The sequence below is a fragment of the Felis catus genome, chromosome C1 (assembly GCF_018350175.1).
Source record: "Felis catus isolate Fca126 chromosome C1, F.catus_Fca126_mat1.0, whole genome shotgun sequence".
In the NCBI taxonomy this organism is placed as follows: domain Eukaryota; kingdom Metazoa; phylum Chordata; class Mammalia; order Carnivora; family Felidae; genus Felis; species Felis catus.
The window spans coordinates 135,465,440-135,484,282 of NC_058375.1; the positions used below are offsets into that span (position 1 = coordinate 135,465,440).

The 18,843-nt window shown below is 45.1% G+C and overlaps 1 protein-coding gene across 5 annotated transcripts in view; it reads right to left on the reverse strand.

Moving 5' to 3' along the window:
* Positions 1-15,574, reverse strand: part of ZEB2 (zinc finger E-box binding homeobox 2) — a 130,447-nt gene extending 114,873 nt beyond the window's left edge. Inside the window, exons 1-3 of one of the 5 annotated variants that reach the window (XM_023259310.2) lie at positions 15,130-15,572; positions 13,464-13,616; positions 12,423-12,565 (exon numbers count right to left, since the gene is read on the reverse strand). In XM_023259310.2, coding sequence (XP_023115078.2) covers positions 12,423-12,474 — 52 coding nt within the window. In that variant the 5' untranslated portion in view covers positions 12,475-12,565; positions 13,464-13,616; positions 15,130-15,572. Of the gene's footprint in view, positions 1-12,422; positions 12,566-12,757; positions 12,782-12,832; positions 12,953-13,463; positions 13,617-15,129 lie in introns of those variants that run through there. The other 4 variants (XM_023259309.2, XM_045033737.1, XM_045033736.1 and 1 more) reach the window with 4 other exon arrangements.
* Between the last annotated feature and the right edge of the window lie 3,269 nt (positions 15,575-18,843).

Sequence of the window (18,843 nt, forward strand, 5' to 3'; positions counted from 1 at the left end):
AAAGGCACCAGTAAACAGGTTTTAGTCAGAGAATAATGGCTCCAAGAGAGAGAAGGAAAAAAAATCCATTGGCTATACATTTGAAGTGTTAGCCCTAAAAGAATGCTGGAAAGTGAAAAGTAGGAGGGAACAGTGTTTGGATTTTTTAAGGCAAAATTTTGTTTTGTGTTGCACAACGTAATTGCTTGGACATTAGAAAATAAAAACTCCAGCGACTGGGGGAAAGACGAGAGGAAAGCAAGTGGTTTTCAAATGATTAAGCAAAGGTGGAAAAAGTTCAAGCTGGCAAAAGTTTAGAAGCTCGGTCCAGTTCCACTTAAAAAAGACTAGATAAAGCCTGCCAGAAAAAGACTTTGCCTGTAGTTTGAGAGTCCTGATTCACAAGATTTGGGAAGTTTCAATAATTACTCACCACTGACACCTTGAAAAACCCTGGGCATCTCTCTAGAAATGTCAGTTTCAGGTAGAGGGGCAAAGCGGGTGGGGAGGTGGCTGGATTGTGGGAGGGGGAGACGGACCTGGGAGTTTGTGGGGGGGGGTGTGGTTGAGGAGGTTGCTGAGACTGGTTGAAGCCAGCCTGTCTCTGCATTTATCACTTTGTCCCAGAGGAGGTGTTTGTTCAACACAGCAGTTTGACAGCACAAAAACACTGTGGCCAGAAGCCCTATCAAAGAACCTACTGACACATATCATTTGTGGTCTTGGTTTCACAGGGTAAGGCTACCTCACACTTTATCTGCACAAGTATAAAACTCCACACATTTGTAAGTGTTCAATATAGCTAAATTCCTGCCCCCCCTTTTTTTTCCTTTTAAATATTATAAACACTACTTTAAAATACAATCTTTATTCCGGACTCCTGAATGCCGTTTTAAAAACCATAATAATTTGCAATCAAGTTAGCATAATCCATGTTAAGGTTGGTAATATTGAAGGAAAATGGGGGGGGGGGGATAACAGTTTAAAAGCATGAAGCTTGTAATTTATCCTAAATAATACACTTAAAGTTTAGATTAATAGGTGCAAGTAAGTTTTGTAAGAATCATGTGGCATAGGGAACACTTTTTCTTTCTTAAAAGAAGTCTTAGCAAACAGGAGTCTACGTTAATTCTTCACCTCTACTATTTTCATATGAATATATTTCATTCACAAGCTGTATGATTGTAGTCAAAGAGGAAAAGTCTCAGAGTTGGGGTTCGAGGGTGTATTTGTGTGTGTGCATGTGGAATGTGTGCATATGGGCTGTATGTAGTTTTCAAATTCCCATCAGCAGAGCAAAGGTGATGGGAAATCTTTAGAGGACAACCATTTTGTTTAGAGATTTTCCCCCTTTAATGGGTCTCTTTATTATGAAAACACAGCTTACTGAGTCCTTTATATATAAACCTCACCTCTTAAAACTGAGAAATCTCATGATGTGAAACACTTCCATTGATGTGCTTTGTGTCTAAAATAGAAACTTAGGTACTTCCAAGAATAGGCAAATTGCAAAGTTTCTTTGATTACAGTTACTCAGATATATAAGACAATATAGATACAATTTAAACTAAGCAACAGTGAAGCCTGTACATTACATTGCAGGTCACTTGGGCACTGAATTCCTTGAAATTTACTCTTCTGTTTAAGATAGAGGAAAAAATCTCAGATCTTAAATAGCATGATATCTTCCTCTGTTGATTTATTAGATTGCTGATTTATAGAAGGGAGTGTCTATCACCTGGTCGGGAGTACCTTTCTTTCCTAGAGTTGATTATAAAAAGAAATACGAAATTATAGAAAGAACAAAAATCACCATATCGTCATATTAACAACCTAACTATTAGAGAGGAATCCATTACATTTTTTTAAAATGTAGAGTATGTTTTGACTTTTTGTCATGGGAAATCATTAATGACAATGACCTGTTCCCAAAAGAATGTACTCATTGACCTCCATCGCCTGAGATCATTTAAAAATGTTTCCACCTTATTGTTGTGACTTAAAAATACACCTTCATATATTTGCTCTTGTGATAAATAAAGTTAGCTAAACTGACCAGTACTGCATTTGTCATTTGCTTGGAAAAATATCTTCACTTAAGTGGGATTTAAAATTTTAATTTCAAGTTCAGAATTAGGTCTCCTCCAGTTTGAAGCAGAGTGTGTGTGGGTTTAGGTTGAAATAACACACAGCAACCCAGAAAGATGAATAACTGAAAACAGATTATATACAAGAGAACATGACATTTAAGCCCATGGATTACAGGAAAAGTGACCCAGGATCTTACTTTTATAGTACTGTTTTGTTTTTTTGTTTTTTTTTTTTTAAAGGAAAGGTAACTTAAATGTGCACACGAGCCCTTCAGTAATGTCTTTTCATTCTAACAGTTCCTTCAAATCTCAGCCCCTCAACTCAGCTTACTAACAGAACTAAGTTTGTAAAAAAAGAAAAAAAAAATCATAAATCATTATGACGATTGCATTCCTCCACTGAAAAATGAAAGCAAAGTTCGGATCCTTCTCGAAATATTTGTTCCCCTTACATCCCTTACGTGTCCCCGATGCTTGCTCTTCCAAAGTCTGGTTTTCAGAAGAGCCCATATTAATTTCTAACCAAGACTCCAGTGTCCACTGTAATGCACTGGGCTTTATTAGCTCTCAAATGTTCCTGGGTCACAAACACACAATATCAGATGAGACACTGACCATCTTCCTTCTCTCTTCAGCTCCTCTAACTTTCCTGCCAGGAGTCTGACAAAACACGCACAGTTACTGTTGCTGAGGGGAGACAAAGTTTAACTTCTGGGTTGGCAATCGGGGAATAATTCATGAGCAGATTTCTAGCAAATGATATGATTTGCTAAATTTTGGTCTTTGATTTATATTTATGTACTCCTGCTACTGTTAAGGTTTTGCCAACCTCAATTAGATCATGAATGAGATCATTTTAATTCAGCCCCCAAACTGTGACCTGACCATGGTCTGAAAGTGTTCAAAAAGTAATTTTAAGCCTCCCTTTGATTTGAAAAGGAATACTGCATGCTTGGTCGTTCATACAAATAACATAAAACTTAATTATTGGATGATTTGGCAAAGGACCTTCTTGCCAAACAACAGTCAATGCCAGCTACTGTGATGCTGGCTATGCCCGGGCCCCCGAGCACACAGCCCCCTGTATACAGCATTTGTTCATTGTGTCTCAGGGCAAGATGCTTTCAAATAGGATTCGTGGATCTGGGAGGCAGGGTGCAACTCGAAGGGTGTACCATATTTATAACTCCAGTTAAAAAATGCTGTCTCACCTAGAAGGGAAGTAGATCTGCGCTGTCAAATCACCAGGAGGCTGTGACAAAGGGAGCTTGCAGCCTGACACACGGTGTAACAACATAGCAAACACCTTTAATCCTGTCATGTCTCATACCCTTTACTTTCTCACACATTTGTGGCTGCTTGAACGTTGACACCTACACTCTTTTTCGAAACTAAATAAGGCAATCTTATTTAAGCCCAAATGCAACACCTGTAAAGTTATTCTTGTGCCCAGCAAAAAATAACCATTAACTCCTTCCTCTTATAAGTGCCTCTCTGCTTGCTTTGGCAAGTCTCACGTTGGTAACAGTCGGCCTGAGGCCCTGACTCTGAGGTTCACATGACCTTCCGAGCTCCGAAAGATAGGCAACACTTCCCCCTAGAAAAGATGCGAGGGCTGCGATAGTGTCACTGTCCCAACTGGCCTCTTACAGCTTTTTGAGCTGAAGCCCCTTTCTTCATCACAAACTTCTGGTGTCTTTTATAGTGAGGAGAGAGGCCCCAGCTGCTTCATTCCCTCTAGCTACCATAGTCTAATATTTTAAAAGCTGGAAATGAAAATAGCTTTTCTAAAGATATTTCCTGGAATTTTTAATGTGCTGCCTTGATTCCTTTTTTTTTCTTGCCAATTATAAACCACCATTTGGAGGGCTTATGAGCAATGTAAGTCCACCTCATCTAATTAAACCACATTGTTTTAAAAGCTTGAACAGTTTTCATGTCTACAAGACTTGTCTGAATATTAAACTGCTAGAACCAGAGTTCTGAGTGTCTTTGGAGAGCCAGGATTTTATCTGCTGAGTGCAAAGGGCCAGGCACTCAAAGAGTTAAGGAGTGTTCCCGCATTGCTGGGTAGGTTAATATCACAGCTGCCTGGTAAAGCATTATCCCGGTACCTCACTTAACAAAAGCCTCCTTTTGCAAACAGACTCCCACTTTCCCCCCAAGTGTCCAAAGGTGTTTACTGAAGTAAATCTGCCTAAATCCTTCATTGCTTGGGTCATGGGGGTGGATAGGAGGGGTGGAAGGTGTGGGGATAATCTCTTTTTGTAAATTCTGTAAATCTTCTGGGAAAAAGAAAAAAAAATCAGGAATCTCTGTCACATGCTCATGTGCAACTTCTAATATCTCTGCTAGTTTTGCTCTTATAAGTGAAATCCGCACCATGGCTATCAGAACAGCCCCCATTTCCAATTATTCACTCGAAGCGATTGCACTCCTAAACTTGCGTGTGTGCGCGTGTGCGCGTGTGCGCGTGCGCGCACGCGCGTTATGTACTTAATCTATCTGTTGAAAAACTGTTGGTATCTAAAACTGGTTTCAGAAAGGAAAAAAAAAAGACAAGACAGTTTAGAAGCAAGATAATGTAGCTGAAAAGTTGTCACGAGAGCTTTCTGCTCTTGCTGTGGTCTCGTTCCGATACCATTAACTGCATGTTACTTTTGCATGTTGAAAATGGAGGCAAATAACACAGTAAAACCTGACAGGTCCGCCTGCAAGGGTTTAAACAGTTCCCAGTAAGAAGGAGCCCTTGAGGCATAAACTTTCTCTCTCAGGAGAACGTGAATACCACCAACCCCTCCCTACAAATCTTGAAGCATCCAGTTTGAGATACAAAAAGGCTGTCATCTCACAAATGTTAAACATACTAAAAAAATCTGAAAAAAAAGTATGAAGAAGGTGTGAAAAACGTGGCACTTTACAGCCCTCAAAGCTTTTTAAAATAGAACAACTTTTCCCCCTAAAATTCTTTTCAGAGAATTTTTTTTTTTTCCTTTTTGGCTCATTTGAGAGTTTCTTTCTTGGCTTTTTTCCCCTTTCATTTGAAAATATGAATTATCATAAAAAGTCAGGGGAAAAAATGGGAAAGTCTTTTCCAGTTTTCCTGAAGATTTATCAGCGTGTTCAGGCTGGGTGTAAGCACTTCTCCCTTTTTCTCTGGGCCAGACACCCATCCCTGAAACCAGAGCAGGGCCTTGGGAGACTTTATCCCTTCTCTCCTCCAGAGCAGCCTCCAGCTGCGCCCCCCCCCCCCCCCCAGTGCCCTTACCTCCCTGGTCTGATGGTAAACAATAAGTAAAGCCAAATAGTAGGCAGCACTCAAGATGGGAAGTCCACACACCTGACCCCAAGTCTAACAGGCTTCTGAGGGAGAATTTGATCCCTCTCTGACACTTTTTACCTCAAGTGTTGAGCGGGTGGCCATGAATAGTACAGACATGCCATCTTGTAACACTATATGCCTGTCAGGAGGGACAAGGCCTGGTCAAGCATCAACTATATAAGGCTGGTAACCAGGGAAAGCCCAACAAACAGCCACAAACACCTAAGTTATTTTACTCAGCTACTACCCTCGGCCTCTCTCCTCTTCTCTCTCCTCTCTCTCTCTCTCTCTCTCTCTCTCTCTTTCTTTTCATCTTGGCTTTCTGTGGCAGAATGCAAATGGAGCCTGCCGGCGGTGAAAGGGCTGAATTGTGATTAAGAAGAAGAAGAGCTCCTTTCTTTGTTCTCCCCTCAGGGGATGTTTACTGGGAGAGACACAGCGGATCAGATATGAAAGGCATTCAGGTCAGCATTGATGTGAGCGAAAGTGAAATCATACCTAAGGCATTCAAAAGACCGCCGTGTCAGGGGTTCAGCTAACGGTGCAGCTACTGTGCGTGTCTTCCCGGAGAGGCAAAAATCTTTTCACAGACTAGCGATTTTTTCTCCCTAATTTACTACAAAATTATTAAAGTTTCCCCACCCTATTTACCTCCTACCAGATGACACAAGAGTTAGTATTTTCTCTCCTTATGGACCACACGCGAAATCAGACCAACTTCTAATAACTGTATTACCTTAATGAACCAGCAAGGCACCATCTGAACTGTGAAATCTTTCCTTTTTTAAGCAGATGTATTCATGTGTGATACATATATGCATAATATGTAGGGGAGAACTGAATGAAGAGAAAAGCCAAAAACACACACATGGATGGCTTTTCCTCTCACTTTTCTCAGAGGAAACACAAGACAACACACACACACACACACACACGCACGCACACACACACACAGTATAAAAACAATACAGAACACCTTAAAACGAAATTCTTTATTTACTTTGTAACTACTAGTTACACTTTTCCTGAGAGTTTTCACTCTGACAGGACTGTCACCCAAGATAAAAGTATTTGGCACATAGCTATTAAGGCAAAGACTTCCATAGAGTCTTCTGATTATTACTGCTTTCCTTTTTAAAAAATGCTTGATGAAATACTTGGATCTTACTTTTTAAAAGTTTACACTCCCCACAGCCCAAATAGTCATTCAATAGGTTTTCCAAGTGGTAAGCTGACGCTGTTGGTATAAACAGAGCTATGTAAATATACACAAAATTCACAAATCACAGCAAACATACAAATAATGGGGAGGTGCCTAGATGTTTCAAGGCTTAAAAATGAAAAGGAAAATCACATTTCATCTTCCGACTGCTAAAGAAAGAAAAGAAATTGGGAGGGGGGAAGAGGACTATATTTATTGGTTTTAAATCATCCTTCCCTCTGCTCTGAATTATTTTTTTCAACCTTCACATCTTGGCGAAAAAGCATATTTGAGCTTATGTTAACATCTGCTTTTGTGGTGACATTTAATTCTGTATATTTTCAACTAGTGTTTCTGCATCACAGATTTTCCTCCTTTATTTCTTTGCTCTAAAAAGACAACCAAAGAGCAATCAAAAAGGTGTCTGACTTGGCCATTCAGACAATTGCCCCCTTGTGGGAATGCGGGAATGAATGGTACAGTGGACACCCCAGCACCATTGACGTTATAAACATGTAAATGAAACACATTAGGGCAGACAATCAATTGTCTGTGAGCATTGCAAACCTGCACTCCCTCTCTCTGTGACAGGCACAAAATAGTGTCTACCTTGGGAAGCCACGGTGCTGGAGAGGAAAAGGACAAAGAGTTCCCTTTCACACAGAAGAAAATGCACCTTAAAAAGCCTTGGAAGAATGCAGATGACAAAAACTGTTGTAGGGAAAAGAATCTCCCACATCTTAGAATAAACGCGGCACTGCTAGAGAGCTGGCCACACCGTCCTTCCCTACCTTCAGGGTAGACATACATTTTCCCAAGGAAATATCCTTAACACGGCATTAGGGGCTTCAAGAACCTCTTGGAATTTTCTTTACTTTGAGCGAATTAAGCCACCAAGGAGGGAAGCATCGCATACATGTGACATAGCAGTTTGGCAGGGAACTTTAATCTTGGCTTTATTCAAATCATATTCGGAAATAAATGCTTGAAGACATGAATTTATTTTTATTTGGCAACAGAAGAACAATGTAAAGTTTAAAATCCTTAGCCCGCCCTTACCCCTGGTGGAGCGTCCCACTGTGGGTGCCAGCAGGCTAGTGGCTCTGCTACGAAAGCAGGCATGTTTCTGCCCCAGTGGACTTAGTTTTCCCAAACCGAAATAAAACAAATAGATCAGTCTAGATACATAGCCCCCAGTCTTGTGTGTGTGCAGCATGACGAAACTTGCACGGAGATCTCCACAGAGAGAAAAGGATGGAGATAGCTATCTTTGGAGTGCCCTCAGTACTGGTACCTGCCACACCAACTGCCTTTGAGTGCTTTGAGAATCAGCAAAACCAGTCTCCCTATAAACTCATCAACCCTGTGAAGCAAGCTACTTGCAAAAGATTTCCCCACTTGCAAAGATAGCCAAGTTTGAAGCGATTGTAATCCGAGGGAAACTTCCCTGCCTCAGTGTGTACTAAGGGGCTCTGACTCCAGGCAGCCCCAGCCCAACTTCACCTCTCGGAGAGGACAGACGGGAGCCACATCCTTGAGAAGGGGCTCCATGCATTTCTTTCCCTTTTTACTTAAGCATCTCTGAAACGGAAGCAACTTCTCCGTCCTCCGCTGCCTCTAAGCATCACCACCAGCGCCTCCACTCCCTTTAAGGAAGTGGTAAGGAGAGAGGGCTTATCTTAAAAAAGGATAATCATTTCTGCTCATCTGATTGCTTCTCCCCTAGGGTCCAAAGCCCTGAAAACATCCAACTTTATCCCTTGTCTTTACCACTGGAAATCAGAGACCAGAGGCATTTGCAAATATCTCCCCTGCTCCCCCACACAATCCCCAACCCTTTAACTGAAAGTTTGAAGACAAATCAAATTTAACTTTTCTTTCCTTCCTTCTTTCTTCCATTTCCTTTCCCCCTCCACTCCTAATTCAGTTTTCATTTAAAAGACGGCTTCACTCCCTTCTCTGAAGCAAGCAGTTTCCAGATTTGATCTTTGTCACAACCTGCATGTGTATGTGCGATTTCTCAGAGGCTGATGCTGGAAGGCAGTGGGCTGGGGAGGCTGGCCCATCTTCCAGGCTCCTCAGGAGGCAGGAGGGAAGCCGGAGCATCCCCAGGAGCCGAAGCCCCAATCAGGGGCTAAAGCAACAAACTTTGCAAGTTACAACCCCGGCCGCGCCAGTGGTAGGCAACAGCCCGGCATCTCCCGCTCCAAGTGCTCATTTCTGTCTCCAAGGCTGTGTGGAGATAGTGGGGTATAATCAGGGGGATGGAAAAGGGGGGCTGGGTTTCCCCCCTCCTCTCCAGCTTCAGTGAAAGTGTTACAAAGTGAGTCAGGCGACTGAAGATCATCTGACTGAACTTTCTTGAAACTGACACACATTCTTGTCTGCGGCAACTTGCTTTTTGCCTCCTTCCCCTCACCCCTCTCCCCCTTTCCTCCTGCACATCTTATTTTCTGGGAAGAGATTTCATCCTTTCCATGTGGGGGAAAGGAGACTGTCAGCTATGGATTAATTTGGCCCTGGCACTGTCTTTGCCAAGCATCTTGCTGGCCTGAGAATCTTGAAGGCTGGATTTTAGATTCTTGTTTCTCTCTTTGCACATTTATTACCCTCAAACTGCCTCCTTCCCTTTGCTTTTTAATAATTGTGTACAGCATCGTCTTCTAACTCACGTTCTTGACCAGCCTTTCAAACACACACACACACACACACACACACACACACACACACACACAATTGCTTTACATGTTTTTTCTTCTTGTCGCCTCCGTCTATATATACATTGTTGACTTCATTAAAATTATATAAAGTGTCATTCTAGTTTCCTGGATGACCATCTTTCTTTTTCCTTGCAGCTTCTTACTTCTGTGATTAGTATTGCCATTATTCCTTTCCAGGAATTTCTATATGATTTTGATAAGCATCATCATATTTAGTGTTATCAGCAAAGACACAAGCTCAAAAGTGACATCTTTTCCATGAATCCAGGAAAGAAGAAAAATCCACTCAGTTCAGATAAATCCTGGCAATTCCCAAAGGGAAAGGCATTGGATATGTGCTTGATGAGAAAGAAAATGAAAACGGGGGAAGAAAACTCTTCTACCTGCTTCTCTAAACCAGGGCATTTTGCTCAGTCAGATTAAACCCAAGGAAAAACACTGACAAGTAACTAATTCACAGCATGTTTTACACAGATTATTTGGAAAAAGAGACAGGTAGTAAAAGTTAGAGAAGCTGTAAGCAATGGAAGGCTTGCTGGTAAGTATGCAAGGTCTGAGATAAATGCCTCAAAATTTGCAATTCAACTTTCCATTTCGGAGTGTTGAGGCTTCTCCCAAGTTACTAGCTGGGCGGAGGGGATATGGTTGCAGTGTCCACAGCTGAGCACCTCCCTGGCACTCTGTTTCACCTGCGAAGCCCCCAGCAGGCCTTCCTCTCTGCCAACCCCCATCCCTCAGGGTTCCCAGGAAGCCTGGAGCCTTCTGTTTCCCCAGACCTGGGCTCTGGCCTGACCTCACTGCCGAGGCCAGGCTGGTCATCGGTGGCAAAATCCCGAAGGGGGTGGGAGGAGGCAGGAAAGCAGAAACAAACATTCTAAATAGTCTCTTCTGCAAAAGAACACTTCTGGGAACCTTGCTTTATATCTCATTCTCTTTTCTCTCAGAAAAAAAAAAAAATGACTGTTTAACATAAGAAAAAAAAGCCTCCTTGACACAAAGCTTTTGTTATCCAGTTGATCAGCACCGTGCTTTAGATACTTGTAAGAGGGGGGAAAAAAGCCCCACAACAGACATTGATTTTAGAAAATCAATAACCAACATTTAATAAAAGGAACAGAGGAAACACAAGAGAGGAGAGGGGGACATTAGGTATAATTTTAGTGTCTACTAAATTACCCAGAGATGGGGAAGGGGAGGTCTCCTGTGTAAGGACCACCTTAAATAATGCCAGATACTAGAATGAAGAAAAAAATTAAATTAAGAGAGACAGAGACAGAGACAGAGACAGAGACAGAGACAGAGAGAGAGAGAGAGAGGGAGAGGGAGAGGGAGAGGGAGAGGGAGAGAGAGAGGGAGAGGGAGAGGGAGAGGAAGAGGAGAGACTGACTTAAAAAGAGGCAGCCTGAACTGGATCTTGGGGAAGCAGCTCAGAATATATTATTGTACTTGTTTTTTTTTTTTTTTTTTTGTAATACTAAGCCAAGCAAATAGATCAAAGGCAGCACAAAGGGAAAAGGCAGGATAACGTAACGAACAGTTTCTGACTAAAATTCCTCTATCACTCCCCCATATGGCTCGACACCTCCACCACAACAAGCAAAAGATACACACACACACACACACACACACACACACACACACACCCTAGAGAGGCAGAGACAGAGAGAGAAGCATCATTTGTCTCTAATCAAAATTCTCTCGTCTTTGTGTTTTCTCTCCCTCCAGCACCCCACACTGCTCCCCCGGCCGCCCCCTCCCTGCGCCGCGCAGCTCCGGGGCAGGCCGGGGGCGCGCACAATTGTCCTCTCTAGAGGAAAGTTGCTCCAAGTGGGCCGGGCAGTCCCCGAGAGGTGCGGGCTGCGTTTGCGGGAGGCCGGAGGCCGGGCTGGCGCCGCGTCCCCACGTCCGGCTCCGGAGCGTCAGCGCGGCCCCGCGCCGGGTGATAAAGCTGAGATCGAAGGGAGCGAGAAGTTTCCTTTCCCAGTCTGAGCTGGCGCTAGTTCGCTTGTTTGTTTTGGGGGGTTGGTTTTTTTCTTTTCAAACTCAGTATCCTCTGTCAACTACCCCCGGCACCCTCTCCGGTCCCCAGCTCTCTCCCCTCCCCCAGGCGCCTTCTGCGCTCTTGCCAATCACTTTTCTCTTTTATTCCCACGATTTTGTTCGGGGGTAATACCTAGGGGGTCGATCTCTCTCCCTCTCTCTCTCTCTCTCTCTTTCTCTCTCTCCCTTCTCTTCATCCCTTCTTTGCCTTTCTCCAAGACGGACTTTATTAACAGCCACCCCTTTAATCTCCCACCTCTGGTCGGTGTGTCCCTCTCGCACCCCCATCTCCTTCCTCCTTCCTGACTCAGCTTGGATAACGGGCTCCTCCTGACCATGTAGAAAACTGCCCAGAAAAGTCTCCCTGCTCTCCGCGACTCCGCCAGTCCCCGGCGTGGGGCCAGAGGCCGCTGGAGAGGAACCACCCACCCCCGAGCCCGCGCCGACCCCGCCGGACCCCGCGCAGGGCCGGCCGGGTCCCTCCCACCCGAGGTCGGGGCGCGCCCGGCCGGGCCCCGCTGCCCGCGGACCGTTACTTGGCGTACGGAGAGGCGGCCGCGACACTCCGGCAAGAAACTTTAAGCCTCGCGGAGGCGCAGCCCCAGGCCCCCTCTCCCGCCCTCGCAGTTCCTCCGCCACCCCCGCCCCCCGCCCCGGGATCTTGCACGACCTGGCGCCCGGGCCCCCGCCCTGCCCTCGCCGGACGCTCCCGCAGCCCGGCCAGGGGACCCGGCGGACCGGGCGCCAGCGAAGCGAGAGGCGGAGGCAAAGGGAGGGCGGAGGCGGGGGCACGAGGGGGCGGCGGGGGTGGGGGCGCGGGGCCCCCGCCGGACCCCGGGGCTCGGAGCCCCCCGGCGCCCCGCGCTCACTTTGCCCGGCACTTCCCCAACTCCCCGGGTCCAGTCGCCGCGCGCGCCGGGCTGCGGCGCCGGCCACGGAGAGAGGCTCGCCCGCGAGCCCCGGGCGCCGCCGCCGCCGCCGCCTCGGCTCCCTTTCCCTTTCCCCCGCCTTCTCCCCGGGTCTCCAGCCGCGGAGTGGCCCGGAAAAGTTTGGTTCGGGCCGCTTCTTACCGTTTTTTCCTCCTGGGATTGGCTTGTTTGCGCCTCTTGCACCGGGGGCCATCCGCCATGATCGGCTGCTTCATTGATAAGAGCGGATCAGATGGCAGTTCGCATGGACTCGGCGCCCTGCTTCGGCAGCACGCAGGCTCGATCTAGCAACCAAACACAGCGACAATGTGGGCATCGCCCGCGCCCATTGAAACGCGCGCGGGCCGCCCAGGGGAGCCGGGCCAGGGCCCCGGCGAGCACCCATCCGCGCCCCCCAACGCCAAAGCGAAACTTCGGCGGCCCCCTCCCCGCCCCCCACCCCCAGCCTTGGCCCCGAGGCGCTTTGTGTTTGTTACTGTTTGCTGTGTTGCACCCGCGAGGGGATCAGAGAGACAAGAATTACATCTTCAAAATGAGTCATAACTCCTGACCGTATGAGGGAATGCACACGGCGGTACAGTAAGGCTGCTTGACTCAGGGCTAGGCGGACCCTTTCCTCGGAAAAGTCCTCAGCCCGGCTCGGGAACTTGGGGTGAGGCGAGGCTTTCTTTCGCTCTCATCTTGTCTCACCCCCCCCACCCCCCACAACCCCATTCCCCAGAGGAAACAAACAAACAAACAACGCGAAGCAGCCCCCGGATGAAGCACACTCGGGCAAATTGATAATAGTAATTATAGGAAGCCCACTCGCCCCGCGCCCCCTCCCCTCCCCTTTTGGAGTTTATCGAGGCACTGTCTCTGCCTCCCCCCAGTCCCCCGCCCCCAAATTAAGATTTCCCGTTTCACGCCGAAATAAGAAGTATAATTATAAGCCTCTTTGGACACCGTCGCTTCCCACCCCCCCACCTCCCCCCCCCCCCCGCCACTTTGACAATATTTACTTAAGTATTTTTCCCCCACCTCATTCACACACATGCTCCCCCACACTGGTTCCCTTAAATAGTTCCAGTAGAATTTTTTTTTAATCCCCTCAAGAAAGGAAAGAGAAAGTCCAACCGCTACGGCAATACTTTTAAGCTCTACTAAATGATCGTATCCTTTCTGGCTTCGAAACTTTTGTACCTAAAAATCGAGAGAGGCGCTGCATTTTTTCAGCTGAAACTGTCAAAACTTGGAGAAGGGGAACCTCGGAGGCAGGCAGGAGAGGAGGAGAATCCCGAAAACTCGGTGGAGGTTGGGAAGATGCTGTGCCTCGAGGATTAGTTTAAACAGGGGCTATAAAAGATGTAACAGATGCAAACTGTAACACAAGGGCCATTAACCCTTTCTCTGCCGAGCACACTCAGTCCCCACGCCCCGCACCTATTGTCTCCTGTGCTAGAAGCTTTGCAGAAAACCTGGAAAGTGAGTATCAGTTTCCAGACATTCGCTGAGAGGGGAGGGGGGCAGAGAGAAGGGGAAGTGGATGATTTAGAAAGCACCTTGAATTCAACCTAGGCATAGGGAGTGACTTTTATGTTTGACACGTTTTGTCATTTCTTGGCGTTCTATTGATTTGAAATGGTTGGGGAAAATCCTGAAATAAGGGAACGGTCACACAAGTGTCTGGGATGAAACAGCTGGCCTGTCTGTATTCATGCTGAGACTTACACACGATTGCATATAAATACATGTTTAATAAAGTAAGCTGCTAGTTTTATGAGCGTGTGTGTATGTGAGAGAGAGAGAGAGAGAGAGAGAGAGAGAGAGAGGGCATTTGTGCTGTAAACTTTATCTTTGCCTGTTATTTCTAACTCTGGAGTTAGTAATCTTGCCTTCATCATTATAGGGGGAGCATGTAAAATACATAAGTAGGTGGGAGATAAACACATTCATGTTAGCCGGGCTCATCACTGTTCCTGGGAACTTCTGTTATCTCTCTCGACTTTTCAGTGCCAAAGTATGGAATGGGATATGTGTGTGCATGTGTCTCCTGCTAAATCCATGTCTATATTACTTTGCCATTTAAAATACAATTTCAAAAGTTATCCTTAATTTTAAAACTCTGATATCCTGACAGCAGCTTTCTTCCCAGCTGTAGTGACCCCCCCCCCCAACACACACACACTTTGGTAAACGACTCGAGTTCCATGAGGACTTTCACTTCTTTATTTATCATCACAGAAGTGAGGTGTTACTTCACATACATACACACACAAAGAATAAAATAAAGAAATGAAACTCGCTAAGCAGACAAAAACAGGCAACTTTCTGCTTAGAAAACAGCCTTCTCGGGTGGGAGAGGATGCACTGCCATATCTAAGAGAAAGACTTGCCCCTGAATTTGGTAGGTTTGTATCGATCAAGTTTTGTAATTATTCACAGGTATTTGCCAAGTTTTAATTGCTGAATACAATGAATTGGCACTAGATGCAAAAATAGAGCAGAATCTCTCCCCTTGAAGAGTTTTCATTCCACCATATAGTTCTCAATAAAACTTTTCCTAGGCTGGGTAGCAAAAGGCACCTTTGGTTACCTGAATGGACAGGTACAGGGCAAATTATTTGGGGGAGGAAAAAAGAAGAGAAAAGGAAAGAGAGAGTGCCGGAGAGCCAGAGAAATCAAAGAAGTCACTCTTGGGAAAAGCTTGCCATAAAGGAGCTAAACCCACCTGAAATTCCTGCCCACAGACACTCCTTCTCACTTCAGACTCACATCCCCACTTAAAAGGAGAAAAATCATAAAAGGAGGGTGGGGGATGACCATACCAAAAGGGAATAAAAAGAGAGAAAAGGGGAAAAAAACCTACCTGCGAAGTCTTGTTTGTAGTTTTGGCCAGAAATGGTGAGAAGAAAAAGCATGAAGAAGCCGCGAAGTGTGGGGGAGAAAAAGGTGGAAGCGAAGAAACAGCTCCCGGAGCAAACTGTACAAAACCTCGCCAAGAGTGTCGGGAGGCAGGACCGTTATTCCTGCGGAGCAGGTTAGAACTGATCTCTTTCGGCCACTCCAGGAAACACAAACCTGGGGACGGACTGACGTGTTACGCCTCTTCTAATGACATTTTTTTCTTTTTCTTTTCTGTAGGAGAGAGAGGAGAGACCCTGAAACACGCGCCACCTATCTTTGTGGGGAGGGATAATTGAAGCGCCCTGAGCGTGAGCATCATGTGAAAACGTGATCGCCAAGTTTCTCTCTGGGAAAGGATCTGGGATAGATTATACCTTGAAGTCTCCGCAAACGCTTTAGTGGAAGAAATGAAATTCCACCTCCCTCCCTTCCTCTCTCCCTCCCTCTCGCCTCCCTCCCTCCCTCCCTCCCTCTCTTCTCCACGCCCCCCCCCCCCCCCCCCCCCCCCCGTCAAGCCTTTGGCATCATTATCCTCATCACTAAATCCTACAGAGTACAGGGCGGAAAACGGTGCACACCATTCACAGAACTGGAGAACTCTAAGGGGCGAAAGTTAAAGGGAAAGATCCCGGGTCCTTAATCCAGATCGCCTCTTCTTACACAGATATTTCTAATGGCCAGACTTGAGATGCACATTAAGTTGTGTGGATTTCTCAGCACGTCTTCTGGAACTAAATTCTTTGCCCTTTTTCTTCTTTTATTTTATTTTATTTTTTTCTTTTTGGATGGCAGAGCCAGAAAAAAAAAATGCTGCATGTGAACTACATCTTAGGGTGTGTGTGCTGGGGTGTGTGTATGATGAATTTCTGGATTGGATCTCAATGGTAAAAAGTAGTTTGGCATTTTTAAAAAGGGTCTCTAAGTAAATTAACATAGAGCGCTGGGTTGACTGATCTCTGAATCTCTCTACATCTCACGGAGACCTCACTACAAAGTGAGGGAGTGTGTATAGGAGGAAAAGGAGAAAGGCCATAGAGGGACTTAGCAGGGAAGGAAGAGTATGATATTAAACGGCATGGGGTCTAAGTTTTGGAGTATATATTTTTCTGATATTGCAATTAAAGTAAAATTAAAAAGAAAAGACTCCACCTTTGCTCTGAAGGGATTGGTTATGTAAATATGGAAGGGATTTCCTGGAGAATACAGCTTTCTACTGTATGGTTAATTAAATAATCACTCAAAAGCTTCCAACGTGACGCTTCTGTCGTAATCCAATCAGGTTACATAGGTCCTAAACAAGAAAGATATTTTCCACATCTGGAAGTCAGCAATTTAGCAAGTACTGCACATTATTAACCGATTCAGAGCCCACTTCCCAGGGGAATTTTTTTTGAAGTTTAAGTGTTCTTAACCAATGCTCTGCTGTTTTGTTAATCAAAAAGCTGGTTTACACTGCACGTAATTGGAACTAATATAGAAGTAAATAAAGACAGCCAAATTTGAGGATGCTGAGCACAGGCATTTATCGGAAAAGGAAGAAATCTCTTAGCCTCCAATGGTTCAGGCTCAATTTCTTAAAGAACTGTGAGACTTTTTTTTTTTTTTTTCTTAAGAGTGAAAGTGCTTGAGAACCTCAGAGCACAAAATAAACTTCCAGTCCCAGGAGCCTTTGGACTTCCTTGCAAAGGTAAAGGTGGAGCTGTCAGGAGGATTAAACCACCTCACCGCCAGTTTTCCTGCTTTCATATTGTTCAGTGTCACAGCCCTCTGTTTTCAGTCTGATGAAATCTGAAACAAATAACACCCTGATCCAACACTAGACTTTTACTTATATTAAGATAAACTGCTTTGAATTGTGCTTTGAATGTGTGCCTAAAGCAAGACTTTGAATGCAGGAGTCACTTGCAATTGCACACAGAGGAGGGGAAAGCCACCACTTGGGTTGCCACATCCATAGTCCCAGAGGTGCAAGTCTTTCTATTTTGCATATTTGGGGGCAGGGAAATAACCATCTAGCATGACCACAGCCACTTCTTACTTTAAGATGAAAAAAAGTAAAATTTCACAGTTGTTTACAGACTCATCTCTTTCTTAACTTGATTCTTTATTACAATGAGAATAGCTACGTAAATTAATTTTCTCCCCCACACCATTACAGATAATTTACCTACAGAAGCGGAGCATTCAAGATCATCATTCTAAAAGTTAACTGTAAAAAAAGAAAATTAATGATTTCCAATATGGGTTAGAAATATTTAAAATTTTAGTTTTACATTGCTTTTAATAGTACATATTTATATTAAATATATGTCTGACTTATCAAGTTCCTCCCCTGAGATTTAGCTGTATTATTAATGTCTTTTTTTCTTCCTCTTCCCACTTCCCCCTCCTTTTTATTAAAAAAAAATGGAATCCAGCTTTCTCTAGAAGTTTGCTCTTCAGCCTCTCCTCTCCCATTCCCGTGGAAGAAGGATCCCACTGCAAAGGAGTGATTCCAGGCAAGACCCCACTGCTGGAGCCCAGGTAGTCCTTGGAGGGTTACAGTCTCAGACACACAGTCACAGGCAAAAACCTCAGGTCAAAGGATCTCAGAGAAGGGCTAACAAATCACTTGTCTTTATTATGTATATTAGTGTCAGGTTACTTAGGATCTGACTTAAAAAAAAAAAAAAGACTGAAGTATTTCCATTAAAAACACCTAATCATCTGATTACTGTGGGCTCAGTAATTGTTCAAGTGGCAGGAGACAGCCCCAACACTTAGCACTGGGAGTTCCGACTTTCAAGTATTTGGTTTGGGGTAAAAAAGCAACCTTTCAGGTTCCCATTAAGGTGTATGTTGGGATGAGGGCAAGGGAAGGGTCTCTGCGAGGGGTGAGCGCGCGGGCAGGTTGCCCCCCGCCCCTGCCTGGCACGCCCCTGGCACTCCCCTCCTCATTTGACCGAGAGTTCCCACCGACGCACTGGAGGGGAGACGGGAGGAAGCCGAATATAAATTTGTTCCGAACACTCCCTGAGTCCGAAGGCCAGGTCGGGGACAATGGTGATCGTGGGATCAGCGGGATGCAGGAGGGCTGGGCGCAGGGAAAAGTCGAGAGAGGACTGGTGCTTTCGTCTCCTCACACAGCAAAACAAGTCCTGCAAATGAATCGTTCCTTCCCGATCTTTCTTCCCCATTAATAATCCATTTCGAGATTAGCGCAGACGAAGGGGATTAAAACAACAGATACATGTAAATATGAAATAATATTGCAATCGACACTGGAGGGAGGAAAAACAATTCTTTAGGGTTTCTTTGAGTAAAATAAACTGCCTCCCTCAGGATTCCCTCCACCCAGTCAGGGTAAGAAGATGCACTTTTGTTTTCCAATTTCCTTCAGCCAGGACCTGGTGACGGACCCCCTCTTCACCTCACAGTCTGTCAATTTCCTCAACTTTCACAGCAGATTCCCCCCCCCCAACCCCCCAAGCCCCCAGCTCCGCTTGCCGGCCCAGAAGCCCAAAGAGATACAATGTTTCTGCCCTTGAACACACAGGCTGTAGAAGGAATTCGAATTTGGCCACAGCTAATGATTTTTTTTTTTTTAAGCAAATTCTGTTTATTTTGTACCATGTGGAGAAAATTTAAAAAAAGGAAACTATTCTCGTTTTGAAAACGGAATTGATCTTTCATCTAG